General features: G+C 44.0%; 3 protein-coding genes across 3 annotated transcripts; all 3 read left to right on the top strand.

Annotated features, from left to right (window-relative positions):
• The first annotated feature begins 261 nt into the window (after positions 1-261).
• Positions 262-1,710, top strand: LOC118376005 (gamma-crystallin M3-like). The gene is made up of 3 exons (XM_035762655.2): positions 262-426; positions 772-1,014; positions 1,370-1,710. The coding sequence occupies exons 1-3, from the start codon at positions 415-417 to the stop codon at positions 1,655-1,657; spliced, it is 543 nt and encodes a 180-aa protein (XP_035618548.1). The 5' UTR covers positions 262-414; the 3' UTR covers positions 1,658-1,710.
• Positions 1,711-5,819: 4,109 nt separating this feature from the next.
• LOC118376006 (gamma-crystallin M3-like) lies at positions 5,820-6,774 on the top strand. Its single transcript, XM_052498924.1, has 3 exons — positions 5,820-5,951; positions 6,046-6,285; positions 6,441-6,774. Exons 1-3 carry the CDS (start codon positions 5,937-5,939, stop codon positions 6,720-6,722), a joined length of 537 nt encoding a protein of 178 aa, XP_052354884.1. The 5' UTR covers positions 5,820-5,936; the 3' UTR covers positions 6,723-6,774.
• A 1,942-nt stretch (positions 6,775-8,716) lies between these two features.
• On the top strand, positions 8,717-9,976 carry LOC118376009 (gamma-crystallin S-1-like). Its single transcript, XM_035762658.2, has 3 exons — positions 8,717-8,857; positions 9,086-9,328; positions 9,637-9,976. Exons 1-3 carry the CDS (start codon positions 8,849-8,851, stop codon positions 9,904-9,906), a joined length of 522 nt encoding a protein of 173 aa, XP_035618551.1. The 5' UTR covers positions 8,717-8,848; the 3' UTR covers positions 9,907-9,976.
• Positions 9,977-16,056: the final 6,080 nt, after the last annotated feature.

Here is a 16,056-nt window from a genome sequence, read left to right as displayed (position 1 = left end):
CCTATTCCTAATGCAAATGAAATAGGCATGAGCAGAGCCTATAAAGTTAAATAAAGGTTAAATTACAATTCAAATAAAATAAGTGTTTCCCCTAAATGGTTCATTATGAGCACATAATTTACATAAATGAAATGTTGAAGCTAAACTAAAATCCATAAATAGTTTATTCAGCCTTCAGAGTCTATGTCAAAGAGACGATACAATACGTCTAAAAGGAATCTAATCTAAACCCTTTTACCTTACAGAGCTGTAATGATAACTCTTTGCTGTGAGCGTGGCGTTGATGTACAGTACAGTGTTGCTCGGCTGACTCAGCGTTTTATACAATTGGGCGGTAGATTCTTCTGGAGCTACATCAAGCATAAAAGGCAGCACGCCAGTAGGGAGAACAACAGAAATCAAATAACTGTGACCATGAACGGAAAGGTACTGTAATGTGGGGCTGTGATCAAAGTCTGTGCACAGTGCTGAACTGTACGCCATCTGGCACTGGAACTATGAATCTAGGATGCATCAGAGCCCATTTCCAATGGGAAATATATCCTTGATGTGTGTGTTTTTAGATTCAGAACACTATGATAACTACGGATTACTTATAATGACTTGTAATTATAATCATGGTTGCATTGTTTGATTTTGTCAGACACCTTTACAATTATTATGTAGAATAATTTCTGAACGGGATAGAATGTATGAGTTTTTGCACATCAAAATCAATTGGTTTCACGTCAAGATGTTTAGACTTTCAAAGCATACTTTCTCTTTCTCCAGATCATCTTCTACGAGGACAGGAACTTCCAGGGCTGCTCCTATGAGTGCAGCAGCGACTGCTCCGAGCTCTCCTCCCACCTGAACAGGTGCAACTCCTGCAGGGTGGAGAGTGGCATGTTCATGGTGTACGACCGGCCCAACTACATGGGCCACCAGTACTTCCTGAGGAGGGGAGAGTACCCTGAGTACCAGCACATGTTAGGCTTCAACGACTGCATCAGGTCTTGTCGTATGATCCCCCAGGTAAGCACTTCTGCAGACAGCACAACAGACCACAACTATTCACAACCACACCACAATGACCACAATCATCGATGCCATAAAACTATCTTACACTCCAAAATCGAAGTCTGTCTAAAGTTCACACCTCAAATGTAATCTAAAGTCAACATAAAAACACATCCCATGCCATCGGTTGTGTAGATCCAGCTAAATGCCTCAACCGCAAATTAATTAAAAAGATAACAATTATACCATATTGTGCTTATCTTTTCATTCTTTTTAGATTGTGGCATATTGCATTGTATGCCATCCTGTCAACCAAGCTCATCCTGTTCCGTTAATAGATGCGTGAAATGTTTTATTTTCTTTCCAATAGCACATGGGCCAGTTCAGGATGAGGATCTACGAGAAGGAGAACTTCGGAGGCCAGATGCACGAGGTGATGGACGACTGTGACTCCATCCAGGAGCGTTACCATATGCCCGAGATGCAGTCCTGCAACGTGATGGACGGCCACTGGGTCATGTACGAGCAGCCCCAATTCAGAGGCATGCAGACCTACCTGAGGCCTGGGGAGTACAGGAACACGAGAGAGATGGGAATGGGAAATGATGAAATGAGGTTCCAGTCCATGAGGCGCATCAGCAGCGATGCTGCCTTTTAAATGTGCTGTCTTTAAAGAGTGTAACGACTTTTTAATAAACATTTTAAAGCTTATTTTTTTGCAGCGATTGTCTTACCTTATTTCCACCAGCCACAGCACTGTAAATTACTATTATATCAATATAATACTCTAACCACTAAAAAGCCACTATAAGCAACGATTATACTGCAACCACTATAAACTGTAATATCAGCTGAAATGTATGTAAACACAATGTAAACAAAAATGTCCCTTTTTCCCCAAATTCTATAATCCTTATATTTAGTCATAAAAAACCTCTAGCCTATGCTAGGCGCTTGACACTGCCTTGTGTATGGGTGTTTTAGACAAGATAAGCTCTTAACAACGGAATCCTGCCGACTACGCCAAATGAGGATCTAAATAAGAAATAAGACTACACCACTTTTTTTTAAAGGCAAAGAAGGTCCTGTAATTAACTAAAATGACGAAGCATGGAAATCAGACAGGTGCTCAAGTGATCAATTGTTTTGTTTACTATGAGGAACTTCAGCTTTGAGGAACTTCAGCTTTGAGGAAGGAACTTCAGCTTTGAGGAACTTCAGCTTTGAGGAAGGAACTTCAGCTTTGAGGAAGGAACTTCAGCTTTGAAAGCTCAGCTCAACAGATCATACTGTCCTTACTCAGACATAATCAATCACTCACAAATTCACACTCACTCTTAAGAACTAGTGACTAACTTGTCACAACCCTTCACACTACACAGTGGCAGGCCATATTTATCAAACCACATCCCACTTCCATCCTCCAAAACTGTAACATTACCATAATACAAACACAAACTGTGGTAATGTGGTAATCATTTCTATGGAAGCATACATAACTCCTTATAAGTGCCTTAATAATGCCTTATAATACACTTATAGTGCCTTATAATACTTGCTATAAGATATAATGTATCATAAGTAGTTATAGCTTTCTTACAATACATTACTATAATGCATTATCAGCCTAAAAAGCATCATGCATTATAGACCTACCTAAATTGCTCTGTCACAGACCGTCTGTTTTCAACTCTCTAGAGACAGCAGGAGAGGTAGAGATACTCTGAATGATCTGTTATGAAAGGCCTTAATGATATTTATTCCAGCCCTGACCTGTTGCACCCTCGACAACACTGTGAATATTATTATTTGACCATGCTGGTCATTTATGAACATTTGAACATCTTGGCCATGTTACGTTATAATCTCCACCCGGCACAGCCAGAAGAGGGCTGGCCACCCCTTATAGCCTGGTTCCTCTCTCGGTTTCTTCCTAGGTTCTGGCCTTTCTAGGGAGTTTTTCCTAGCTACCGTGCTTCTACACCTGCATTGCTTTCTGTTTGGGGTTTTAGGCTGATTTTCTGTACAGCACCTTGTGACATCAGCTGATGTAAGAAGTTAAATGTGATTAATTGATTGATACTTAACAGCATTAATTTGAACTGAGCGTGATTTATAGCATCAGCCTTTTGGTATTTAAAACCGGCCATTACCCCTGCTCTAAGAAAACTAGCTAGCTAGCTCGATCCCTGGATTTTGGAAGGTGCAGCTAGAGTAGAGTTGCTACAGTTTATCTAGCTACAGCTTATATCATCTTTAACTCTGCATTGTTGTAAATTGACCTGTAAGAATTTCACTTTTAGTCTACACCAAAAATTGGATTTGATTTTGATTCACTTTGATTAGACTATTTGAGTGAGTCGCTAGCTAATGTTGGCTAGCTAAAATTGCTAGTGGCACGAGGTATTTGCAAACAGCACAACATTGTGTGATTATCTAAGAGCTAGCTAGCTAACAAGCTGGCTAAGGTAGAAATGTCTGAGCTGCAAGCGTGTTGTATTTGTATTGTATTTGTGTTGTATTTACCCAAGTTAGCAGGACTGGGTAGTTAACGTTAGCTAGCAACAAATATTTGGAAAAGCTAGGCACCCGCGGACACTTACCTAGCTAGCTAGCTAACTGTTTGCTAGGAACACAGCTAACTGTGAAGATTGCTAATAAGCTGGCAGAGGCTGAAGACATGACTGATGCTAAACATATAATTATCAAGCTAGCTGAGTCAAATTAAGCTTTGACCTAAATATAACGCTAATATGTAGCTAGCACGAAATGTGAGTGTTCTTTGCTAGATTTTCTCATTCTTGCAATGATATAATGCATTTTATGCTCTCTGGGCTTATAACGCTTTATATGTATTATCAGGATGGATAATTACTTATGAACAATTAGTAAGTATGATACAACTCTTTGTATTATAAGACATTATGTATGCACTTATATGTATGCCTCATATAAAATATGAACAAACGGCTACCAAAAATAACCTATTTTTAAAAATTTAATAAACACATTTTCAAATGTCAGTCAGATCACTCAATCAAATCTAAATTATTTCAACCAATGGGGGTGACTGGAATGCTGTGACTAAAGGAGTAGTACATATCTGGCATAATCAGGAAGTGAGGCATGTCCAGGAAGAAGGAAAGTAGATCCTGAGGGGAATAACGAGCTCACCTTGCCTAAAACACTAACTTACTGTTGCTTGACATCAAATTTGGATAAAAGAAATACACACTTTAAACAAACTACAATTTCCAAAGGCTCTATAGGACATTCATAGCCTTTATAAGCACTACACAAGTGCTTCACAAGTAATCCATAAACTCCCGAGTGGCGCAGCAGTCTAAGGCACTGCATCTCAGTGCTAGAGGAATCACTACAGACCCTGGTTTGATTCCAGGCTGTTTCACAACCGGCCGTGATTGAGAGTCCCATAGGGCGGCGCACAATTGGCCCAGCGTTGTTAGGGTCTGGACGGGGTAGGCTGTCATTGTAAATAAGAATTGGTTCTTAAATGACTTGCCCAGTTAAATACAATTTTAAAAAATGTGTCACTAAATAAAGGGTAAGGTTAAAGGACATTCCATCTGGTATTTTGACAAAAGTAGCATAACCCTTTTACTATATTTTATATAGCATCTCATTGCTAACAAAGACTTTACTAAGCCTTACAAGTTGTAGTTCCTTTAAATGCACGGTGGATCAATAGCAAGGTCAGATTCAATAGCAAGGTCAGATTCAATAGCAAGGTCAGATTCAAATGGATTAACTACAGTATGTGACAGTGACAACAATGGGTATTTCTCAATATGTATACTACCGTGCTCTGAGCATGCAAATCGGAGCACAGAACAGTTGGCGTGTGAGTCCAAATCAGAGTATGTGAAATGGGAATGGACCATGGCTGCGAGGGGTTTTGAGGTTAAGTCAGGAGGAGGCCACCCACACTGATCATTGGTAGGACAACAGACAATGGATAATGGACTAACTCCAGACTGTTTGGCAACAAGGATGAAGTGGGCTGATGCAGAAATAGGCATGATGTCTATATAGACCACTACACCAAGTACTGATATATCATAGCTTCATTTCTTGCAACTAATACAGTTTTGTTTGACTATTGGTCATTTTTGACAAATTTGTATTTATAAATACATTTCTGTTCAGAATTAAAGTATCAACTGAACTGATTTCCAATCAAAGTTCAAGACTGCAAATTGGTTTTCCATTTCACTCAGGGAACTAGAGATTCTCAGGGAACTAGAGATTCTCAGGGAACTAGAGATTCACTGAAAACAAAAGCCAGCCATAACGTTGTCTACCTGTACATTACTCGTGTAATAATTTACAGGAAATATGTTCATTTAGCCTATTTTTCACTTTGAAATGAAAAACATAATCCCAGTCAATCAATCACTTATCACTGAACATCTACATCATCTAGATCAAATATTGTTTTCAGTGATTTCTCTGACAGGACATGTCAGTGCGTTAAATTGAGAGGCAATGTACAGTATACATTACCAGCCTCTCATAACAAGAAGTTTGCTCTCTCATATCACTCACTCATTATGATGTGCATAATGTTATGTTATTATAATATTATTATACAGTAGATGGGGTGCCCTTTGAGGTAAATGATCATAATTGGACCAGAGAATATTCTTTTTTTTCTCTCTGTCATTCAAACAGCAACAATCCAAAAATGGACCCCACCTCACAAATGCACACAATGGGGAGTAATAAAGGATTTAGCTGGAAACCATTGTGTAAAGGGGCCCCTATGCCATTATGCCAACTCAGGACTTTTCACAATGGAGCTGGGGGTTCTTTTGACGTTAAGCCAGGTATAAAAGTACCCAAGGACGGAGAATAAGCTATACATCTTCAGGCCAAGTATCACCATATATCTGTAGGCTACCCAAGCAAGAGTCACCATGACCATGGGAAAGGTACGCCAACCTACAGCCTCTCACCACTGAAGAATCTTTCAAACTTTTCGTATTACTGTTTGGAGTCAATATTGTTGTTTCTTTTAACCTCCAGATCATCTTCTACGAGGACAGGAACTTCCAGGGTCGTTCCTATGAGACCAGCTCAGACTGCCCTGAGTTGACCTCCTACCTGAGCAGGTGCAACTCCTGCAAGGTGGAGAACGGCTGCTTCATGGTGTACGACCGCTCCAACTTCCAGGGAAACCAGTACTTTGTGAGGAGAGGAGAGTATGGTGACTACCAGCGTATGGGCATGTCTGACTGCATTAGGTCCTGCCGTAACATCCCCATGGTAAATAAACAACTAATTAATATGTTTCTGTTATCACTGATAGTAGTTTGGATTGGATAAAATAGTTATAATTGGAATAACATTTTATAATAAAAAACGTGTTGACATTTAGCAATTTTTCTAATGGCTTTGGTTGTTGCGGTTTTCCATTACAGCACAGTGGCCAGTTCAGGATGAGGATCTACGAGAGGGAAAACTTTGGAGGCCAGATGCACGAGATGATGGACGACTGTGAGAACATGATGGATCGTTACCGTATGTCCGACTGCCAGTCCTGCAATGTGATGGACGGCCACTGGCTCATGTACGAGCAGCCTAACTACAGAGGCAGGCAGATGTACCTGAAGCCTGGAGAGTACAGGAACCTCAGCAACATGGAGGGAAGCATGGGCAACATGAGATGGCAGTCTATGAGGCGTATCATGGATTCTTGTTAATTCACTGTTTGATGTGAATATTAGGTTTACAATAAAGGCTACTATAAAAGCATCTGTCGTGACGTGACGTTGTATTGATTAATGTGACGACTACTGCTCATCGAATTATTAATTGTTTATAATTACGTGATTAAATGAATCAGGTCATTATTTAAGTCATTAATCTGGGGCACCATGGGAAAGTTTGGTTTTATTGAGTTTCTATTTCCCAAATTAACTCAAAGAATATCAGAATATCGATTTTACAACCGTCGCTAATGAATTCATTTCCTCTACAGTCTCATCCTGAATGCCGCATAACCCGGGAATCTGCACAAACCCCCTAAATAAGTCCGTACCACACCAACTGAGTTGATCATTTATTTACCAACAAGCTAAAATTATAATATAAGATACACATACACACAGTCTAGGCCATTGATTAGAACTTAGTACAATGAAACAGGTCCCTAGCGGGCCAACACAATATCACACATGTTACACAAAATGGGGATTTCAAAAGAGAGAGAAAGAGAGAGGGTACGAGAGAAAAGCACACTTGGGTACATTTGTAAACTATGTTTAGTTTAACCCTAATCGTAACCCGAACTGCTGCTCTCATGGGTCAGAATATAATAATGTAATTATGTGTCGAAGGTCTCCGATGGGGTCCGAGTTCTGAATTCTCCTCTGATGGTGACACTTCTGTTGTTACCGGGCGTAACTCTCTGATTGTCCACACAATGTCAGTGTCCTTTCTCTTCATGGTCTGTTTCCTCACCCTTGTTCTGAAAGGGGGTCTTCTGAGTACGGTCAGCTGTGTAGCTCAGGGCTCCAGTGTAGGAATGAAAGCAGTGTAGACACACAATTCCTTGGAGAGTGGTAACCAGGTGGTCTGCTTGAATTCACCCTCTTAGACACAGCTACTCCATGTGAATCCGATAACTCTGATGTGTAGACTTTCCACTGTAGAGTTTATGTCATCTTATCATTGATGAGAATGTCTCAGATGACAACCGAACTGACATCATATTCATTAAGTACCACCGCATATGTTCAATTGGTCGGATTACCAGAATATAGTTCATTTTCCCCCACCTCCTGATTTTCCCAGAATCTCTATGTTAACCAAGGGTTTTGCAAATGTAACATCAGTAGGGTAGAGAGAGGAAAACGGGGGGAAGAGGTATTTATGACTGTCATAAACCTACCCCCAGGCCAATGTCATGACAGTAGTATGGGCATTGCCAGGTGATTCATTACAAAAGATGATTACAGAAACACAGTTATTGTACATATTAAATGAGTGTGGCCAAACCACTTCTGGTTTTTGTTTCTACCTGGTAGTTCATTTGCACTCGCCTGGTGTCCTAGGTCTAAATCAGTCCCTGATTAGAAGTAGAGGATGGAACCCAGATGTGTTTTGGCCCTCCAGGACCAGAATTAAACAGCCTTGAATTATAGCATTAAATTAGAATATTACGTTTTCTTGGTTTTATCAAAACGTCACAATGTAGAGGAACTGAGTAAGTATCTCAAGGCACATTGAATATATACAACAATGTAATGACTTGACATTGGATTAATTATTCAATTATATGTTTTACAGTGTTTTTATGTTAAATCCATGCCATCAAGTTTTCCCTTCAGAGTTTCAATTTTTTAAATAAAGAACTCCCCCTCCAAGTGTACTGTGTACTTTGTTTTCTATAAAATGTGATGGGGTACATACAGGAAAACATCATTATCACTACTATAACGTTTTAACCTGGGTTGGTACACAAAACTGGACACTTGTATTACTCAGATTGGTCTGCCATTTCTACACCAGTTTAATTTCTTCATATCAAATCACAATCTAGTCTAAAACAACATAGTTGTAATCGTCAAGAGATGATCACTCATCTACAAGACATGTTAAAATTACAATCCTCCTAAATAAAATAAGCCTTTGTTGAAAAGTAAAAAAGCTTACTTTGTTGACCACCTAAGACAAAAATACATTGCAGTGTTCACAGCATTCTGGTGGGAAAAAACGCTGACATGTTAAAAGGCCAACTATTTACATGACAATACTGCCGTTGATCCATGGATTATAAAGAGAGGACGCACCTCCCAACCCAGTGAGACCAAAGTTAACCTTCACAATGGGAAAGGTAAGGCTGGTTTTTATGCTGTGCATATGTTGTGCCTCTGCATTGCTCCATAGATTATTCTACCGAAATTAATAAAAGGGGATGAGATTCATTAAAGGTAATGTGTGCCTCTGATCAGGAATTTTAGTCCTGTACAATATTACAAAAGCATTCTAAATCTTGGGGCTTACTGCTGGGGAAGAGATCTGGTCTTACACAATAAAACACCTCAATTGATCTGTTTTTTAGATCATTTTCTACGAAGACAGAAACTTCCAGGGTCACTCTTATGAGTGCGGTGTAGAATGCTCTGACCTACATGCCCACTTCCGCCGCTGCAACTCCATCAAGGTGGAGAGCGGCAACTGGATGGTGTACGAGAGGCCCAGCTACATGGGCTATCAGTACTTCCTGAAGGAAGGCGAGTTCTCCGACTACCAGCGTTGGATGGGCTTCAATGACTGCGTCAGGTCCTGCCGCATGATCCCCCAGGTAAGAGACGGATTAAGGAAGAGGTTAAAGAGATCCCGTTAACTCTGAAGTATTGGAGGGATTCTAAATTATTACAGGGACTTCTGGACCTTTGTAGTTTGATCCCAAAACTACAGGAAATCAACTGCTGGATTCTGAGCAGTGGAGGCTGGTGGAGAACGAAATGGGGAGGACAGGCTCATTATCCTTCCCATTTCTCCCTCCACCAGCCTCCACTGACTCTGAGGTTGGACATAGTCTACCACATATTTTTCTGAGCTGGCTACACATGAGTATCATCCCAATAACATTCCTCTCTGTATCCACAGCACCAGGGATCTCACCGTATGAGAATCTTCGAGCGCTCCGAGTTCGGAGGACAGATGACGGAGTTGACGGACGACTGCCCCAACCTCTACGAGCGTTTCCATTACAATGACATCTACTCTTGCAATGTGATGGAGGGCTCCTGGCTTTTGTATGAGCACCCCAACTACAGGGGGCGCCAGTACCTGCTGACCCCGGGAGAGTACAGGAGATACAACGAGTGGGGAAGCATGAGCGCCAGAGTGGGTTCCATCAGACGCATTGCTATGTAAGAAGCTGAATGTATGACTTAAATCAATGACCAATGGGAAATCATGTTGAAATAAATCCATCCACACAGAGCCTTTTTTCCTGCCTTTTGTATTTTAAACCACGGAGAAAGAATGAATATGCAAACGTATCTGTTAGGTTGGTTGAACTTTTAAAAGGTTTTACCATGAATTAACTCCCATATTACAGGGGTTTACTGAGTGAAACTGTGGAGTGAATAGACCTAGAATAGACCATGCGTGTACCCTAAATATCACATCAAATATTTGTATTCATTGGTTATTGTCATGAACAGGCTGTGAAATGAATAATTTACATATTTTGCTTTGCACTCACATTTGTGTAATGTGTTACAGATGTAGGATCCTAATTTGATCACCCTGCAATGCATTAAAAAAGGCTTCTGAAGTTTGTCATTACCACTTTGACATTTCAGACGTGGTTATCCCTTACGAAAAATGTATCAACTCCAATCCCATTAATTATAATCCACATAATAATTCACATTTCCTGTTGCTGCAGGATTATTTTCCTGCTGTAGCAATCTGTCTTAAATTAAGATCCTACATCTGTACTCAGCAGAATCTGCTAATATTTTCATTCATGATACAATAGGGAAATGTCTGGGCAACTCATAGTCAGCACTGTTGATTGAAGAACTTGAGTTACAGAAAGACAAATGAATTGATTGCAACATTGTAACACGAAAAAGTGCATCTGATGATGTTAACGTTGTATTTTTGAACCGTCTTCCATGTTGTAATGGCTCGAATGGAATCATTGGAATAGTATCAAACACATGAAAACAGTGCGTTTCAAGCTGTTCCATTGGTTCCATTCCAGCCATTATGATGAGCCCGTCCTCCTATAGTTCCTCCCACCAGCGTAGCCCGTCCTCCTATAGTTCCTCCCACCAGCGTAGCCCGTCCTCCTATAGTTCCTCCCACCAGCGTAGCCCGTCCTCCTATAGTTCCTCCCACCAGCGTAGCCCGTCCTCCTATAGTTCCTCCCACCAGCGTAGCCCGTCCTCCTATAGTTCCTCCCACCAGCGTAGCCCGTCCTCCTATAGTTCCTCCCACCAGCGTAGCCCGTCCTCCTATAGTTCCTCCCACCAGCGTAGCCCGTCCTCCTATAGTTCCTCCCACCAGCGTAGCCCGTCCTCCTATAGTTCCTCCCACCAGCGTAGCCCGTCCTCCTATAGTTCCTCCCACCAGCGTAGCCCGTCCTCCTATAGTTCCTCCCACCAGCGTAGCCCGTCCTCCTATAGTTCCTCCCACCAGCGTAGCCTATCGTTCCTCCCACCAGCGTAGCCCTCCTATAGTTCTTCCCACCAGCGTAGCCCGTCCTCCTATAGTTCCTCCCACCAGCGTAGCCCGTCCTCCTATAGTTCCTCCCACCAGCGTAGCCCGTCCTCCTATAGTTCCTCCCACCAGCGTAGCCCGTCCTCCTATAGTTCCTCCCACCAGCGTAGCCCGTCCTCCTATAGTTCCTCCCACCAGCGTAGCCCGTCCTCCTATAGTTCCTCCCACCAGCGTAGCCCGTCCTCCTATAGTTCCTCCCACCAGCGTAGCCCGTCCTCCTATAGTTCCTCCCACCAGCAGCCCGTCCTCCTATGGTTCCTCCCACCAGCGTAGCATTTCCTCCTATAGTTCCTCCCACCAGCGTAGCCCGTCCCTCCTATAGTTCCTCCTATAGTTCCTCCCTCCCAGCGTAGCCCGTCCTCCTATAGTTCCTCCCACCAGCGTAGTTCCGTCCTCCTATAGTTCCTCCCACCAGCGTGTTCCTGTATGGAGACACCTCCTATAGTTCCTCCCACCAGCGTAGCCCGTCCTCCTATAGTTCCTAGTTCCTCCCACCAGCGTAGCCCGTCCTCCTTAGTTCCTCCCACCAGCGTAGCCCGTCCTCCTATAGTTCCTCCCACCAGCGTACCTCCTATAGTTCCTCCCACCACGTAGTCCTCCTATAGTTCCTCCCACCAGCGTAGCCCGTCCTCCTATAGTTCCTCCCACAGCAGCGTCCTCCTATAGTTCCTCCCACCAGCGTCCTCCTATAGTTCCTCCCACCAGCAGCTGTTTGGAGTCCTCCTATAGTTCCTCCCACCAGCGTAGCCCGTCCTCCTATAGTTCCTCCCACCAGCGTAGGAGTTCCTCCCACAGCATACCCGTGGAGACACCTCCTATAGTTCCTCCCACCAGCGTAGCCCGTCCTCCTATAGTTCCTCCCACCAGCGTAGCCCGTCCTCCTATAGTTCCTCCCACCAGCGTGCCTGTAGCCCGTCCTCCTATAGTTCCTCCCACCAGCGTACCGTTCCTATAGTTCCTCCCACCAGCGTAGCCCGTCCTCCTATAGTTCCTCCCACCAGCGTACCGTCCTCCTATAGTTCCTTCCCACCAGCGTAGCTCCGTTCCTCCTAGACAGTTCCTCCCACCAGCGTAGCCCGTCCTCCTATAGTTCCTCCCACCAGCGTAGCCCGTCCTCCTATAGTTCACTCCCACCAGCGTAGCCCGTCCTCCTATAGTTCCTCCCACCAGCGTAGCCCGTCCTCCTATAGTTCCTCCCACCAGCGTACCCGTCCTCCCTCCCACCATAGTTCCTATAGTTCCTCCCACCAGCGTAGTCCTATAGTTCCTACTCCTATAGTTCCTCCCACCAGCGTAGCCCGTCCTCCTATAGTTCCTCCCACCAGCGTAGCCCGTCCTTGGAGTTCCTCCCACCAGCGTAGCCCGTCCTCCTATAGTTCCTCCCAGACAGCACGTCCTCCTATAGTTCCTCCCACCAGCGTAGCCCGTCCTATAGTTCCTCCCACCAGCGTAGCCCGTCCTCCTATAGTTCCTCCCACCAGCGTAGCCTCCGTCCTCCCATAGTTCCTCCCACCAGCGTGCCCGTTCCTCCCACCCTCCTATAGTTCCTCCCACCAGCGTACTGCCTATAGACACACCTCCTATAGTTCCTCCCACCAGCGTAGCACACTGTCCTTATAGACTCCCACTGCGTAGAGTCCACATACTGTTCTTCCCACAGCACTCCTTTGGTTCCTAGTTTGGAGCCCTCCTCCTATAGACACACACTGTTTAGCCCGTCCTACTAGTTCCTCCCACCAGCGAGACACCTCCTGTTTTCCCACCAGCGAGACGTCCTCCTACTAGTGTTTCTGTTTGGAGTTCCCACCAGCGTAGAGTCCTCCTATAGTTCCTCCCACCACGTAGCCCGTCCTCCTATAGTTCCTCCCACCAGCTGCCTTGGAGTTCCTCCCACCAGCGTTAGCCCGTCCTCCTATAGTTCCTCCCACCAGCGTAGCCCGAGACACCTCCTATGGAGTTCCTCCCACCAGCACTGTCCTCCTATGGAGACACCAGCGTAGCCTGTCCTCCTTGAGACCACGTTTAGCCCGTCCTCCTGTTCCTCCCACCACACACTGTTTGGAGTTCCTCCCACCAGCTGTGGAGACCACACTGTTCCTGGAGTTCCTCCCACAGCGTAGCCCGTCCTCCTGGAGTTCCTCCCACCACGTAGCCCGTCCTCCTGTTTCCCACCAGGAGACATCACACTGTTCCTGGAGACACTCCTACTGTTCCTCCCACCAGCGAGACGTCCACTGTTTGGAGCTGTTTGGAGACCGTCCTGTTTTCCTGGAGACACTACTGTTCCTCCCACCAGCGTGGAGACACGTCCACTGTTTCCCACCAGCGAGACACACTGCACTGTTTGGAGACACATACTGTGGACACTGTTTGGAGACACACACTGTTTGGAGATACTGTTTGGAGACAGCACTGTTTGGAGACAGTGTTCACTGTTTGGAGACACACACTGTTTGGAGACACACACTGTTTGGAGACACATACTGTTTGGAGACACACACTGTTTGGAGACACACACTGTTTGGAGACACACACACTGTTTGGAGACACACACTGTTTGGAGACACACACTGTTTGGAGACACACACTGTTTGAGAGACACACACTGTTTGGAGACACACACTGTTTGGAGACACATACTGTTTGGAGACACACACTGTTTGGAGACACACACTGTTTGGAGACACACACTGTTTGGAGACACACACTGTTTGGAGACACACACTGTTTGGAGACACACACTGTTTGGAGACACACACTGTTTGGAGACACACACTGTTTGGAGACACATACTGTTTGGAGACACACACTGTTTGGAGACACACACTGTTTGGAGACACACACTGTTTGGAGACACACACTGTTTGGAGACACACACTGTTTGGAGACACACACTGTTTGGAGACACATACTGTTACTGGAGACACATACTGTTTGGAGACACACACTGTTTGGAGACACATACTGTTTGGAGACACATACTGTTTGGAGACACATACTGTTTGGAGACACACACTGTTTGGAGACACATACTGTTTGGAGACACACACTGTTTGGAGACACATACTGTTTGGAGACACATACTGTTTGGAGACACATACTGTTTGGAGACACACACTGTTTGGAGACACATACTGTTTGGAGACACACACTGTTTGGAGACACATACTGTTTGGAGACACACACTGTTTGGAGACACACACTGTTTGGAGACACACACTGTTTGGAGACACATACTGTTTGGAGACACACACTGTTTGGAGACACATACTGTTTGGAGACACATACTGTTTGGAGACACACACTGTTTGGAGACACATACTGTTTGGAGACACACACTGTTTGGAGACACATACTGTTTGGAGACACATACTGTTTGGAGACACACACTGTTTGGAGACACACACTGTTTGGAGACACACACTGTTTGGAGACACACACTGTTTGGAGACACATACTGTTTGGAGACACATACTGTTTGGAGACACATACTGTTTGGAGACACACACTGTTTGGAGACACATACTGTTTGGAGACACCCACTGTTTGGAGACACATACTGTTTGGAGACACACACTGTTTGGAGACACATACTGTTTGGAGACACATACTGTTTGGAGACACACACTGTTTGGAGACACATACTGTTTGGAGACACATACTGTTTGGAGACACATACTGTTTGGAGACACATACTGTTTGGAGACACATACTGTTTGGAGACACATACTGTTTGGAGACACATACTGTTTGGAGACACATACTGTTTGGAGACACATACTGTTTGGAGACACATACTGTTTGGAGACACACACTGTTTGGAGACACATACTGTTTGGAGACACACACTGTTTGGAGACACACACTGTTGGAGACACATACTGTTTGGAGACACATACTGTTTGGAGACACATACTGTTTGGAGACACATACTGTTTGGAGACATACTGTTTGGAGACACACACTGTTTGGAGACATACTGTTTGGAGACATACTGTTTGGAGACATACTGTTTGGAGACACACTGTTTGGAGACACACACTGTTTGGAGACACACACTGTTTGGAGACACACACTGTTTGGAGACACACACTGTTTGGAGACACACACTGTTTGGAGACACACACTGTTTGGAGACACATACTGTTTGGAGACACACACTGTTTGGAGACACATACTGTTTGGAGACACACACTGTTTGGAGACACATACTGTTTGGAGACACATACTGTTTGGAGACACATACTGTTTGGAGACACATACTGTTTGGAGACACACACTGTTTGGAGACACACACTGTTTGGAGACACACACTGTTTGGAGACACATACTGTTTGGAGACACATACTGTTTGGAGACACATACTGTTTGGAGACACATACTGTTTGGAGACACATACTGTTTGGAGACACACACTGTTTGGAGACACATACTGTTTGGAGACACATACTGTTTGGAGACACATACTGTTTGGAGACACATACTGTTTGGAGACACATACTGTTTGGAGACACACACTGTTTGGAGACACATACTGTTTGGAGACACATACTGTTTGGAGACACACTGTTTGGAGACACATACTGTTTGGAGACACACACTGTTTGGAGACACACACTGTTTGGAGACACATACTGTTTGGAGACACATACTGTTTGGAGACACATACTGTTTGGAGACACACACTGTTTGGAGACACATACTGTTTGGAGACACACTGTTTACTGTTTGGAGACACACACTGTTTGGAGACACACACTGTTTGGAGACACATACTGTTTGGAGACACAC

This window comes from Oncorhynchus keta, chromosome 37, assembly GCF_023373465.1.
Source record: "Oncorhynchus keta strain PuntledgeMale-10-30-2019 chromosome 37, Oket_V2, whole genome shotgun sequence".
NCBI classification, from domain to species: domain Eukaryota; kingdom Metazoa; phylum Chordata; class Actinopteri; order Salmoniformes; family Salmonidae; genus Oncorhynchus; species Oncorhynchus keta.
This window is presented reverse-complemented; position numbering and strand designations above follow the sequence as displayed.

Bases quoted from the DNA above. Each gene is read 5' to 3' on its own strand.
- LOC118376006 (XM_052498924.1), top strand. The intron at 6,286-6,440 runs GTAAATAAACAA...TTTCCATTACAG, and splicing joins CCTGCCGTAACATCCCCATG to CACAGTGGCCAGTTCAGGAT.
- LOC118376009 (XM_035762658.2), top strand. The intron at 9,329-9,636 runs GTAAGAGACGGA...CTGTATCCACAG, and splicing joins CCTGCCGCATGATCCCCCAG to CACCAGGGATCTCACCGTAT.
- LOC118376005 (XM_035762655.2), top strand. The intron at 1,015-1,369 runs GTAAGCACTTCT...TCTTTCCAATAG, and splicing joins CTTGTCGTATGATCCCCCAG to CACATGGGCCAGTTCAGGAT.